We start from the raw sequence: 13,142 nt of genomic DNA, 5'->3' as shown, positions 1-13,142 counted from the left end.
AAAACGGAGTAGTATAAATCGGCCTTAAATTTGCCTTTAACCCCATTGTACCGAATTTGGTTGCAGTTCCACCAGAGTTCCACTGGGGGTGAACGACGGCATGAGTGCACAATTAATGGGAGTCTATGTAGCTAGCTAGACGGCTAAATTTGTCTCTTTCGCCTGATTGTCGTTGAAAAATCTCAGATTAGATTTTTTTTTTTGCAAGTTCGACATGGATTATAGGTCGAAAGTTGAATGAACGAGAATTTATGTCCTTTCGATTTCTTACAGGGTGAGTCGTTGTTGCCCATAACAGCATTCCGCTAATGAATGCTGATTGTATGACGTAATTGACATTTCAAAAGGCTTTTTAGAACAAAAAAGCGACCTTAAAAAAATCTCCCAGCAGTGTGTATTTTCTTTCAAATTACTAGACAAAACATTTTATTCTGAGAAAAGTGGATTTTGAGGGGTATAGCTCCATAGACCTCCATTCATTCTGCACTCACTGGTGAGCACCCTCATATGGAACCAGAGTGGAACTGCAACCAGTTCAGAACCCGGAAGTTTCCCGAGAGTGACAGTTCTCCCCATAGATATATAAAGGGTAGATGTCTCGTCCGCGTTGCCGGCCAACGGAGTCGAACGTCCGGCCATCTTGCTACAGTCAACTCGCTCACCCATAACATTGTGTTGGTGCTACATGTACTTTTTAAATGACCATAACTTGCTAAATTTTGAAACCGATTTTGAAACGGTTTGGTTTGTTATCAACGTCAGAGATGTCGTTATGCCACTGCATACTTCTACTCTTAAAAAAAACATAATTATTCATGAGTATGCAGTGGCATAACGACATCTCTGACGTCGATAAAAAACTAAACCGTTTCAAAATCGGTTGAAAATTGAGCAAGTTATGGTCCTTTAAAAAGTACACAATGTTATGGGTGAGCGAGTTGACTGTAGCAAGATGGCTGCCATGTGCAGACATTCTAGACTCCGCCGTAAGACATCTAGACTTTATATATCTATGGTTCTCCCCATATTAGACATTCTGGTAAACTTCAGAATCTTTCGAAGTCCCGGAAGTACGGGTTGAAAACAATCCGTTAGCAGTTAGCCAGCTGTCTTGTTAAATAACTAGAAGCAAAAGGCTTTTCTCAACATTTTTGCAGGATCATTTGAAGAAATACACATATTCAACTGATATAAAATGGGAACCAGAGATGACGAGTATGATTATTTATTCAAAGGTGTGTGCTCTTTATTCCACTCGGTCGGCTGTACTCTTCTGCTAGCTAGCTAGTTAGCCAGTTTGCAAGCGAACCACAAACAAACATAGCGGACACCCGTGAGTGGCAAGCGGGGTTCGTTTTGTGAATCTGTCTCTTGAATTTTTCTTTATAGCAGAGTAGTTAGCTAAGTATGAGTCACTGGTTTTAGCATGTGCTTGTTCATTGCTTTCTTAAGGCTAGCCTTGCAAATGATTCACTCAGTTTCATCAAACAGTAGCGTTATCTTTTCCAAACTGTCACAACAAATTGTGTATTTTGTTCAGTGGTCCTGATCGGGGACTCAGGTGTGGGTAAGAGTAACCTGCTGTCCCGCTTCACTCGGAACGAGTTCAACCTGGAAAGTAAAAGCACCATCGGAGTGGAGTTCGCCACGCGCAGCATCCAGGTGGACGGGAAGACGGTAAAGGCTCAGATCTGGGACACGGCCGGTCAGGAGCGCTACCGAGCCATCACTTCTGCGTAAGCTTAGAATGCGTGTCTCAGCCAACTAGTTTGTTTAACCTGTACATAAAGGACTTGATGTGTTGAGATTGTATTCCTTAGATCTACAGTAGGGCCCAAAAGTCTGTGTTTACTTTCTTCTAATTGTTTTATGCCTGTTTAATAGGCTATTGTAATATTCAATAATTAATCATTGTTCCTTAATAAAATATTCCTTTTTGAATAAATATGTTAGAAACTAAGCAAATACTGTACATCCTGTACAACTGCATGCATAGAAAACCATCTCCAGATGTCTCCATGGTACCGTACATGGGTGGAGCCCTCTAATGGTGACCATCAGGTCTGTGTTCCTTCCTCCCCTCCTGTCTGCCTGACTGCCTCACATCTCCCTGTCTGACGGTCTCTCTAATCCCATGCCTGTCTGTCTCCCTGCCTGTCTCTCTGCCTGACTGTCTCCCCCCCCTCCCCCCCCCCCCCCTCCCTCCTCTCCCCCCCAGGTACTACCGGGGGGCGGTGGGGGCTCTCCTGGTCTATGACATCGCCAAGCACCTGACCTATGAGAACGTGGAGCGCTGGCTGAAGGAGCTGAGGGACCACGCCGACAGCAACATCGTCATCATGCTGGTGGGAAACAAGAGCGACCTGAGGCACCTGCGGGCCGTGCCCACCGACGAGGCTCGTGCCTTCGCTGGTCAGTAGGACAGGATGGGTTAGATTCAGTTCCTCCTATAGAGGTAGAAATGTCAGTACACCTCTAATATTCCCTAGTGAGGATGGAGGGGTAACAAAATTGAGACTAATTTGTTTATTGACCAAGATCACCGCCTACTGGTCAGAAAAGATAATTGGATTCGGTAGAGAACATCTGGATAAGAGCGTCTGCTAAATGACTAAATGTAAATGTATTTACAGGCCTCTTTGTTTTTCATGAACACAAACCGCTCATCCAATCAACGACACACACAGCACTGCAAGTGCATGGGTCCTAAGCAGGACTCCTGTTGACTTTGTACAAGGAGGGACTCCCGTTGACTTTGTGCAGGGAGAGACTCCTGTTGATTTCGTACAGGAAGTGACTCCCGTTGACTTTGTACAGGGAGAGACTCCCGTTGACTTTGTACAAGGAGGGACTCCCGTTGACTTCGTACAGGAAGTGACCCCCGTTGACTTTGTGCAGGGAGAGACTCCCGTTGACTTTGTGCAGGGAGCGCTTCTAAGAGAATTGTGATACGGAAAGACAGACACTCAGAGTTTACTAAACAGCAACATGTGATGGCCCGTTCAGACACAGCTAGCACAGTCTGAGGACAGAATTTCAGATGGATACCACATCATAGTCTTGTGACTGTCAGAAGGTACATTAACCAGATAAGTGACTGGGTCTGTAATCTATTTATAATACTGTAATGTACTTTTTTGCAGAAAAGAATGGTTTGTCTTTCCTTGAGACGTCAGCCTTAGATTCGACCAATGTTGAGACGGCTTTCCAGAGCATTCTGACAGGTGAGCGTGCAAGCATCTATTCGGTGTCTGCATCTCCATGCCCAGCCTGATATGAATTTCTCCTCTCTTTCTCTTTCTTCCTCCCTCCTTCCCCCTGCCCCTGCTTCTCTCCCCCCCTCCTTGCGTCCCGGCCTCCCCCTCCCTGCCTTCCCCCTGCCTCCTTCCCCCTGCCTCCCTCCCTTCCCCCTGCCTCTCTCCCCCCTCCCCCTGCCTCTCCCCCCCTCCCTGCCTCCCCCTCCGTCCCTTACCCATGCCTCCCTGCCTCTCTCCCTCCCCCCTGCCTCCCTTCCCCCTGTCAGAAATCTATCGTATTGTCTCACAGAAGCAGATGGCTGAGCGCCAGGAGTGTGACATGTCTCCTAGCAACAATGTGGTGAACATCCAGGTGCAGCCCACAGAAAACAAACCAAAGATGCAGTGTTGCCAGAACATCTAACCCAGAACATCTAACCCTAACCCAGAACATCTAACCCTAACCCACAGTGTTGCCTTCACCCCCCCCCTGTATTCTACCCAAAGTCCATGTGGTTGCGGTAGGCTTTTCTTATTACTTACAATTTTTAATTGTAGCCAACCTCCACCGTCAGCCATTTTTCAAGGTTCCTGGTTCTAAAAACTCTCATCGTATTTACTCATGTATTTTACGCACCTCTAAAAAGCTCTTAAGTCCCCTCGCCCAGTGGAGCAGACTGTGTCCCGGAGAGACCAGCTCAGACTGTGTCCCGGAGAGACCAGCTCAGACTGTGTCCCGGTGAGACCATCTCAGACTGTGTCCCGGTGAGACCATCTCAGACTGTGTCCCGGTGAGACCAGCTCAGACTGTGTCCCGGAGAGACCATCTCAGACTGTGTCCCGGAGAGACCATCTCAGACTGTGTCCCGGAGAGACCATCTCAGACTGTGTCCCGGAGAGACCATCTCAGACTGTGTCCCGGTGAGACCAGCTCAGACTGTGTCCCGGAGAGACCAGCTCAGACTGTGTCCCGGAGAGACCAGTTCAATGCAGAAAAACATGGTGACCCTGGCAAGCTCAGACCAGCTAAAGGTTCTTTAGCATGCAGAGATGAGGAGCAGAAGGGTTTTACACATTGTCAATTTGCTTGTAGTATGCATTTTCTTTTGCATGTTTGAAACGGCTCTTGGCTGTGTAGCATGTTTTAAACAAGGGAATTCCTCTGACCGATGGAAACATGCACATTGCCAAGACCACCTATTAGACCATATTTAATAAGCTGTTTGTATAAAAAAATGTAAAGGAAACTTTTAAGCGTGAAGCATTTTGTCCAATACATTTGTCATATACATGGGAACACTACTAGTTTGATGTAGACACGTTTCCTCTAAATTATGGCGTTTTGGTCTCATGGATAATCAGTAAAGGAAATTGTGTAAAAGCATTTCCAGTTCCAACTTGGGAACATGTAACATTGGGAACATGTAACCATAGTAAAGCTGGAAACATGTAACCATAGTAATGTTGGGAATATGTAACGGTTGACTGACGTGTTTTTGTGTGTATCGTCATTCATTCAAAATGGAGATGAACAGATGACGAGAAATGAATTCATATTACTGTTTTAAACGTGTTTCACAGGGCTAGATAATTTACAAATGTAAAGTTTATAAATGTAACCACTTGCGACTGAACCTGAGAATTTTTACTGACTTGAATGAAGGACCCTTGTCTTGAAGAAGGCCAACTTTCAATGTTGATGGAAAAGATCAAACATGCTGTTGGGAAGGTTAAGAGAACAATGCAATTATTCTCATCCAAATAAAATATTAATATCATTTCAAAACTCAAGACGGTTTCCAAAAACAACGACATTGTTTGTGTGTGGCCCTCCCAAAGAGCGACCCACAGCTGCTTTCCCTCCCTGATGTGGAGGACAGGTCCCGTCACCATGCCAACCAGATCACCCTCTCGTGTCCCGCCACCATTCCAACCAGCTCACCCTCTCGTGTCCCGTCACCATGCCAACCAGATCACCCTCTCGTGTCCCGCCACCATGCCAACCAGATCACCCTCTCGTGTCCCGCCACCATTCCAACCAGCTCACCCTCTCGTGTCCCGCCACCATTCCAACCAGCTCACCCTCTCGTGTCCCGTCACCATGCCAACCAGATCACCCTCTCGTGTCCCGTCACCATGCCAACCAGCTCACCCTCTCGTGTCCCGTCACCATTCCAACCAGCTCACCCTCTCGTGTCCCTTCACCATTCCAACCAGATCACCCTCTCGTGTCCCTTCACCATGCCAACCAGCTCACCCTCTCGTGTCCCGCCACCATTCCAACCAGCTCACCCTCTCGTGTCCCGTCACCATTCCAACCAGCTCACCCTCTCGTGTCCCTTCACCATGCCAACCAGATCACCCTCTCGTGTCCCTTCACCATGCCAATCAGCTCACCCCCTCGTGTCCCTTCACCATGCCAACCGGCTCACCCTCTCGTGTCCCGTCACCATGCCAACCAGCTCACCCTCTCATGTCCCGTCACCATGCCAACCAGCTCACCTTCTCGTGTCCCGTCACCATGAGCCTGGCTACACCACGCTGCCTCCCTGCTTCAGCATGGTGTTGTACTCCAGTCCCTCATTATCCCTTGTGTTATCTTTGGGTCATTCTGACCCATCAGTCATTGTGACCCACCGTCGTATTGCGACAACTTTACCTCATACAAAAACAAAGTGAAGCATTTTCTTTTAACCGTTGGGCTGTCTCAGACCCCCCCCCCCACATTGCGAAGGTTAAAAGAAAATTATTTTTATTTGTTTTTGTATTGGGTAAACACAACGATGGTTTGTTGTGAACCTTTGGGTCATGTGACCCGAAGGCAGCACAAGGGTTAAGCCTTACAAAGCTAGCTAAGCTCATTGCTACTCATGCCATTAAGGTTTGTTCCATGTACATATAATTATATATATTAATTTGTCTCTCTACTAAGATGACTGTGTCCTGGCAGGGTAGTAGTTCTGTTCACGTTGGGGCATTGCTAGCTGTAATATAACCTTATAATCCACATGCTTGGCTAGGAAGCTCCATTAGGATTATTACTAAATTTAGTTGTACTCTGTGCAGTGATATTATCTCTATAAAAAGGCGACACAGCGGTATCAAACTAAGGTGGACCTGAAACACAAACTTCACGATTGTAGCTTGAGGCTAAAAGCATTAGTAGAGAGTAGTATACTCAGATATACAGACGCGACCTGTGTGATGGCTGGCCACACCAGTGGCATTGCTAGCCTGTCCTCATACATCCAGCTAGTTGTCTGAACTGGAATGAACTGTCTTTTTTTGTGGAGTATGTTTGCCTATACCTCAATTGTTTGCTTTACCTTTTGTTGAACAGTGTTTTGGTAAAAAAAAAATCTCTTTTGAACAATAATGCATTGCTGTTAATTAATGAGTGTATAAGTAAAAAAAGCTAAATATTTTTCAATATTTGTGGGGGTTTATTTCTGTTGGAGTGTGTAAAGGGTGGAGAATGACATTTTGTACAGATATATATGAATTTAACCATTGTGTTCATATCTTTTAAGTTATCAGTTATCCTAGTAAAAGTGCACCATTCATGAATGTCCAGTCCAGAATCACAGCCTAAGACACACTGTCTGTACGTGTATTTGACCACATAAATTGTAATAAAGAAATCAGATGCTGAAAACATTTGATAAATGTTTGTGAAAATACTGAGTCTTGCTGCCATATTTACAACATGCCTATTCTGTTATAACACCAATATTTCCATGAGATATGGTCAGTTAATTAAGTACATACAACGCAGACAAGCAAGCAGTATAACGTAATTAGCTAATACAAAATACTTTAACGTGTGGGATTTGGGTCTGGACAAAGAATGTATTCGTCTGCAGACATGGCAAAAGTACACATCCTTCACTCAAGTAAAAGTACAGATATTCATGTTTAAAAAGACTCAGGTAGAAGTTGAAGTACTGACTACACAAAGTTAAAAGTAAAGAACTGTGGGCTCTGACAAATACTTAAGCAAAAAGTACCCATTACTACTACCAGTTGGACCTCACATTATATTAATACATGAATACAAAAAGACACTATACACATACATCGCATTCGTCAGGAATACTTTTTGACGCAGACACTAACCCTTATATATATAATGCTTTTTGTCATGGGTGATCGGGAATGCACAGAGAATTTGGCCCACCAATGAGAAAATGAGCTACGACCGTGCGAGCGCGATATTGGTTTTTCCTCGAGACATCATGGCTTGCAAACGACGAAGCATGGCAGTTAGCCCCGCCTCTTTCTTCCTCATAGCATTTAAAGCTACAGACATAGAAACGGCACGCTCTGAGGAAAGCTCATTGTGGGACTGCTCGTAGTGGCTGTAATTCTGCACCAAGGCTGAATTTCGGGAAAGAGACTTCAGATACAGTATTAGGGGACCACTAAGGCCTATATAAAAGCATCCAAAAACAGCATGTCATGGGATCTTTAAATGGTTAGGATGAATATAAAGTCTGTTTTTACAAATAATACATGGAGCAATGACGGAATTGCTCCATAAAACAGATAAACAGATTTATAATCTGGAACGAATGCACATGAGCTTTACGTCCTAAAAAATCACATAACTACTGCACAGTAAATATTTGTTACATTTCTCGACTTACAAAAGATTGTGTCTGCCAAAACGCATTACAGGACAGTTTTGATCTTAAACATGCAAAGTTAACACAAAATAAGATAATGTATAAATACCAGAACCAGAAGAACAGCGTGTGTTCTTTAGGGTCACAGACAGACATGCAGAGGTCATGCTGATACCTAATGATGCACAGTCTATTTCTGCATCTGTCGACTTTCTGCTCCAGGACATGTAGTGGTATCAGGCATTCCTTGCTTCTGATTGGCTATTTCATATTGGAGTTCAATTAAAGAGCTGCACAAAAATGTGTTTGAGTTAGAAATCAGGCATGACAATTCTGAGTGTAACGACATCATCACAACATCTGTCTCTTGATGTCCCTCGTCATGGGCCAAAGTCTTCCTGCCATACCGCTAAGAAGTGCTGGAGTGCCCAACACAAACCTCAGGATGTGAACAAATGTCTTTCACTTCACTTTTGGTAAATTCTCCAGACCACCAGAAATAAATAAAAAGTGTTAAATACTTTTGTACCACCGTTGCCGCGGTGACAAAGTTAGTCCTCGGTTGCATTAATTACTAGAAGCCATTTTGGGTCAAAGACAGAGTCTCTATAGCACAGAGCTAGAGGAGTCTGTAGGCAGAGGAGGGCTGTGTGCAGGGCTGAAGCGTACAGGCAGCAGGTCGTAGTGGGCAGGGATGTGGCTGTTCCTCGGCAGGTCATAGGGGCTCTGGAAGTAGCCAGCTGCCACCAAGCCACCGGCCCGGTGGAGGATGGTGACGGACGGCTCTGGGGACAGGAGAGAAGGAGGAGAGAGAAGGAGAGGAAGAAAGAAAAGAAGGGACATTTTAAACTTTTATTCTCCGTCTTGCTTGTGTTGAAAGTCGTTCACTAGACTTGCTTGTGTTGAAAGTCGTTCACTAGACTTGCTTGCAGCTTGAAGCTAGGTCAAGTGCTACTATTGTGCACAGCCCACCCCTTAACTCACCCTCGTTATACTAGCCCTAACACTAACCCTCCACTCACCCTGGTTGTAGATGTTTCTGCTAGCTGCAGCAGGTTTGGAGGTGTTAGCATAGGTGAGGGCAGGGTGGGTGAGGGCAGGGTGGGTGAGGGCAGGGTGGGAGAGGGCAGGGTGGGAGAGGGCAGGGTTGGTGACCACAGTGGAGGAGCAGCAGGATAGGTCTGGGTGGTGCAGGTGGTGGACAGGAGACTTCATCTCCACGTAGCTGCTCTCTGAGGGCCGGGCGGCGGGCTCAGGGATGGTGGCGTAGGGGTTCTCACTGCCCTGGGAGCAGGAGCTGGACACGGAGCCCTTCATGTAGTCTGGGGAGGGGACACACACACATACGCACACGCACGAATGTACACACACACACACTTGAGATAAGAATTAAGAGTGCAAAACTGAACTACTAAATCCAATGAAAATCAGTTTCAGTGATTTCTACAGGTCATCAGAAAAAAGTTATCTGGAGGATAAAGAACAATGGCGAACACAGGAGCACAGAGAAACAGCACTGAGAATCCAAGGAGAAGGCTGCAATAGGTGTGTGAAGATTAGAGTTAGGGTTAGAGTTAGGGGTAGGTTTTAATAATGAGGAAACACCCTGTGGGACCCCAGTGGGACCAATAATTACCCCCAAAAATACAAGCTTCAGAAATTAAAATAGAACAAAATTCAGGCTGCTCAAATTTATATGGTGAAATTTGTTCCCAAAAATTGGAACCAAAGAAATCTGGCACAAACTGTTTTAATTGAGCAGCCAGAATTTTGTTCTATTTGAATATTCGGTGGTGTTGAAATTTCAAGATTAAGTATTCGATTAAATTCAAAACATTGTCACTGATTTGCTTCCATACAGTAGTCATCGTGTGTGGTTAGGGTTAACCCTGAGTGGCAGCAGCTGCAGCAGCTCTTGCTCACTGTCTGAGCTTCTCCACATCATTATTTCTTTCTTAATGTTATTATTGCGCGATTCAATGGCCCGCCGGCAGGTTGTAGCTTGTTAAGTTTTCTAAATCGCCCCCCACCAAAATAATATTTTTTGACTACTACACATGCCATACATCATTGGTAAGCTACAAGTCTTGTGATTCTATTGACGTAAACCATCTCAAGTTTTAGTCCAAACTATCTAACCATGTAAAGTATTTTGTCCAAAACAATGTATAACATCCATAAATAGCCATGATCTTGTTGCATCATTCTGACTTTGCCAACTTAAGAGACCAGTCACTCACACACAATCGCTCATAACTCGGGTTCGCTTTGGAATATTTACGATATCTTGGTGTCAAAATGGCCACTACACTCTGACCTTTCGATTGACACCTCATTTGACACAATAGGAGCTTCCATGCCCTGTCCATAGCCTTCTAAATCCAACCAGGTGGCTTCCAAAATCTGTGCGTCCTGCCCCCCCGCTCCCCCCCTCCGCTATTTGTTACCACAGCTTGCCCAGAGAGAGCCTGGAGAAACAACCTGCCCTTAAAGAGTGCTTGTAAGCACAGAGAAACGTTCACAGTCTGCCCAGAGTGGGTCTGGAAACCCCAAAGAAAGGTTACATATAGCACCGACCTTTCTAGAGACGGACCCCTTCTGGCTGATAGGTGAACATACCGATGGTAGAAGGCACCTGAGCATCGTACTGAACACACTCAGAGGGACACTGGAAGATATGGTACAAAAAGTCCTGATAGTCCCACAGCAGGGGTTCGTGGGAGTAAAAAAAGTCCAAACAAACCGCAAGTAAGAAAGGTAGCTCTGAGAAGGGTACCCCAGGGCTTCCGTAAAGAAGATGCGGCTGATCTGTTTGTTCAATGAATATAGCAACTGATGCAGAGGTGGCACCACAGCTCCAAAAGTGGTGGGGCAAAATTTGGGACATATTGGGAGCCTCTTTCGGGACCAGTCTATATTTTAATGAACAAGTCAACTTCTGTGTCCTATTTGTATTCTTTGTTAATTGACAATGGATAATTGTAAACATTCACATACATTTGGGTAACTTACACTTACACACAAGGCATGTCAAAATTATAGTTACAGTACATTATTGAACAGTACATGCCAAATTTCTGATTGGATTTTTTTCTCTGGGTCATGTGTCATCGTTTGGGTCATCGTTTCATCTATTTCATGTGGCAAACAAATGTAATCAGTGAGCTTAAAATAATACCACCTACCTAGCTAGTAAAAGGCAATGTGGTAAGGGAGCAGGGAGAGGGTTATAATGGATAGGGGAGGGGGGCAGAGACAAAAGGTGTAGGTGAAAAGGCAAAGGGGATGGGGGGGAGGTAAAGAGGCAAAAGGGATAGGGGGGGGGGCAGAGACACACAGGAGACTAAGCTATTGGCTACAGAAGGAGCAAGGGGATTGGCTGAGGGGACTGGTTGAGGGTCTGTGAGAACAGGGATGGTAGCCATCACTGCTGCAGGGGTTCAGGGCTGGAGTAGGGCTCAGTGGTAGAGCATTTGGATAAAAGCTAAATACATGATTATACTGTACCTTTGTAGCACTGCTCTACATGGTAGCTGTAACGTCTGTCCAAACAGTAAACACCTACAGAGTTCACACGGCTGTTAGAGCCTGGTTATAAATCATGGCATCACCTTTCTCTAGGAGCTTCAACTGAACACACTGAAAGTACTTATATGGTAATGATGGAGGTTGTAGGTGCTAGGGTGCAGGATATAGGGTATAAGTTCTAGAAAAAGAGATAATCAAGCTAATGGAAGCCTGTACATGTTAGATTTGTGTTGCTGCAGTCTCAAAAGAGATTGTGAAATCCTTCACTGTTTTCTACACTGAAAGAAACTTCGATTTCGATTTGTGTGGATAAAACAGGGAAAGATTTCACTGCTCTACCTGGAGGTGCTTTAAAAGTACAGGATGAGAAGTCACTTCAGTTACTGCGCTTGTAGTAGCTCACATAGGTTAGCAATCATTATTACATGGTTAGTTTATTTATTAGAGGTTTAGACAGGCCTCTAAGGATTAACAAGAGGAACAGGAGTTCCAGAGTTCCTGCTTTTGTTACAGATGGAAACAGACTGGACCTGACAATTAGCTGATGGGCTATCTGATCGTCTTGGGTTGAAACTGACCCAGCTCGTTCAGGTTGTAGTAAGCTCCCCACTCAGGGGCACTGTTCCGGTACCTTCTCTTAGTCTTCACCTGGAAAACAACCACTGGGGTTTAATGTAGATTTCTTTTTATAACAACCATGATTATCAGTAACATCAATGAACTAAAACGGACCAATGGCTGACGTTGTTTAAAAAATTAACAATAAAAACATTAACCAAATTATTTTTTTAATGTCTTTGTCAATGAGACAAATCAGGTCTTCGTCTCATCACCTTCGCGAACGTCTTCTTGTCGGGCCGAGTGTAGTGGCCCGCGTACGAGCAGGCGCCCAGAGTCAGGTAGCTGGGGTTGGAGCAGCTAGACAGGCTCCTGCTGGGAGACACACCTAGAGACCAGAGCACACATGAACACCTCACACCTGAAGAGCACACCTGAACACCTCACACCTGGAGAGCACACCTGAACACCTCACACCTGGAGCTCACACCTGAACACCTCACACCTGGAGAGCACACCTGAACACCTCACACCTGGAGAGCACACCTGAACACCTCACACCTGGAGCTCACACCTGAACACCTCACACCTGGAGAGCACACCTGAACACCTCACACCTGGAGAGCACACCTGAACACCTCACACCTGGAGCTCACACCTGAACACCTCACACATGGAGAGCACACCTGAACACCTCACACCTGAAGAGCACACCTGAACACCTCACACCTGGAGCTCACACCTGAACACCTCACACCTGAAGAGCACACATGAACACCTCACACCTGGAGCTCACACCTGAACACCTCACACCTGGAGAGCACACCTGAACACCTCACACCTGGAGCTCACACCTGAACACCTCACACCTGGAGCTCACACCTAAACACCTCACACCTGGAGCTCACACCTGAACACCTCACACATGGAGCTCACACCTGAACACCTCACACATGGAGAGCACACCTGAACACCTCACACCTGAAGAGAACACCTGAACACCTGACATCTGGAGAGCACACCTGAACACCTCACTCATGGAGCTCACACCTGAACACCTCACACATGGAGAGCACACCTGAACACCTCACACCTGGAGCTCACACCTGAACACCTCACACATGGAGAGGAGGAATGTGTGTGTGTGTCTGATTTATAAACACAACCCCGCAGCCTGATGTGACCATTCATAGCA

At 45.5% G+C, this 13,142-nt stretch overlaps 2 protein-coding genes across 3 annotated transcripts in view; one reads left to right on the top strand and one right to left on the bottom strand.

Moving 5' to 3' along the window:
- Positions 1-1,070: 1,070 nt before the first annotated feature.
- LOC136955371 (ras-related protein Rab-11A-like) lies at positions 1,071-4,870 on the top strand. Of its 2 annotated transcripts, none has more exons than XM_067249058.1 (5): positions 1,071-1,235; positions 1,541-1,736; positions 2,219-2,412; positions 3,144-3,224; positions 3,524-4,870. In XM_067249058.1, the coding sequence occupies exons 1-5, from the start codon at positions 1,196-1,198 to the stop codon at positions 3,658-3,660; spliced, it is 648 nt and encodes a 215-aa protein (XP_067105159.1). In that variant the 5' UTR covers positions 1,071-1,195; the 3' UTR covers positions 3,661-4,870. The 2 variants fall into 2 exon arrangements, with proteins under 2 accessions (XP_067105159.1, XP_067105160.1); XM_067249059.1 differs by having other exon boundaries at positions 1,107-1,215.
- A 1,810-nt stretch (positions 4,871-6,680) lies between these two features.
- The window catches only part of LOC136955366 (multiple epidermal growth factor-like domains protein 11), a 30,568-nt gene continuing 24,106 nt past the window's right edge, over positions 6,681-13,142 (bottom strand). Inside the window, exons 21-26 of the mRNA XM_067249054.1 lie at positions 12,223-12,368; positions 11,968-12,037; positions 11,369-11,422; positions 9,013-9,183; positions 8,884-8,931; positions 6,681-8,646 (exon numbers count right to left, since the gene is read on the bottom strand). Of these exons, the coding sequence (XP_067105155.1) occupies positions 8,468-8,646; positions 8,884-8,931; positions 9,013-9,183; positions 11,369-11,422; positions 11,968-12,037; positions 12,223-12,368 (668 nt within the window). The 3' untranslated portion in view covers positions 6,681-8,467. The remainder of the gene's footprint in view (positions 8,647-8,883; positions 8,932-9,012; positions 9,184-11,368; positions 11,423-11,967; positions 12,038-12,222; positions 12,369-13,142) is intronic.

The sequence above is a fragment of the Osmerus mordax genome, chromosome 13 (genome assembly GCF_038355195.1).
Source record: "Osmerus mordax isolate fOsmMor3 chromosome 13, fOsmMor3.pri, whole genome shotgun sequence".
Taxonomy (NCBI): Eukaryota; Metazoa; Chordata; class Actinopteri; order Osmeriformes; family Osmeridae; genus Osmerus; species Osmerus mordax.
Note: the sequence above shows the minus strand (reverse complement) of the source record. Positions and strands in the feature narration are given on the sequence as shown.

Excerpts from the sequence above, each read along its gene's own strand:
- LOC136955371 (XM_067249058.1), top strand. The coding sequence starts at position 1,196 with ATGGGAACCAGAGATGACGAGTATGATTATTTATTCAAAG. Across the intron at positions 1,737-2,218 it reads TACCGAGCCATCACTTCTGC|GTACTACCGGGGGGCGGTGG; the intron begins GTAAGCTTAGAA and ends TCTCCCCCCCAG. Across the intron at positions 3,225-3,523 it reads TTTCCAGAGCATTCTGACAG|AAATCTATCGTATTGTCTCA; the intron begins GTGAGCGTGCAA and ends TCCCCCTGTCAG.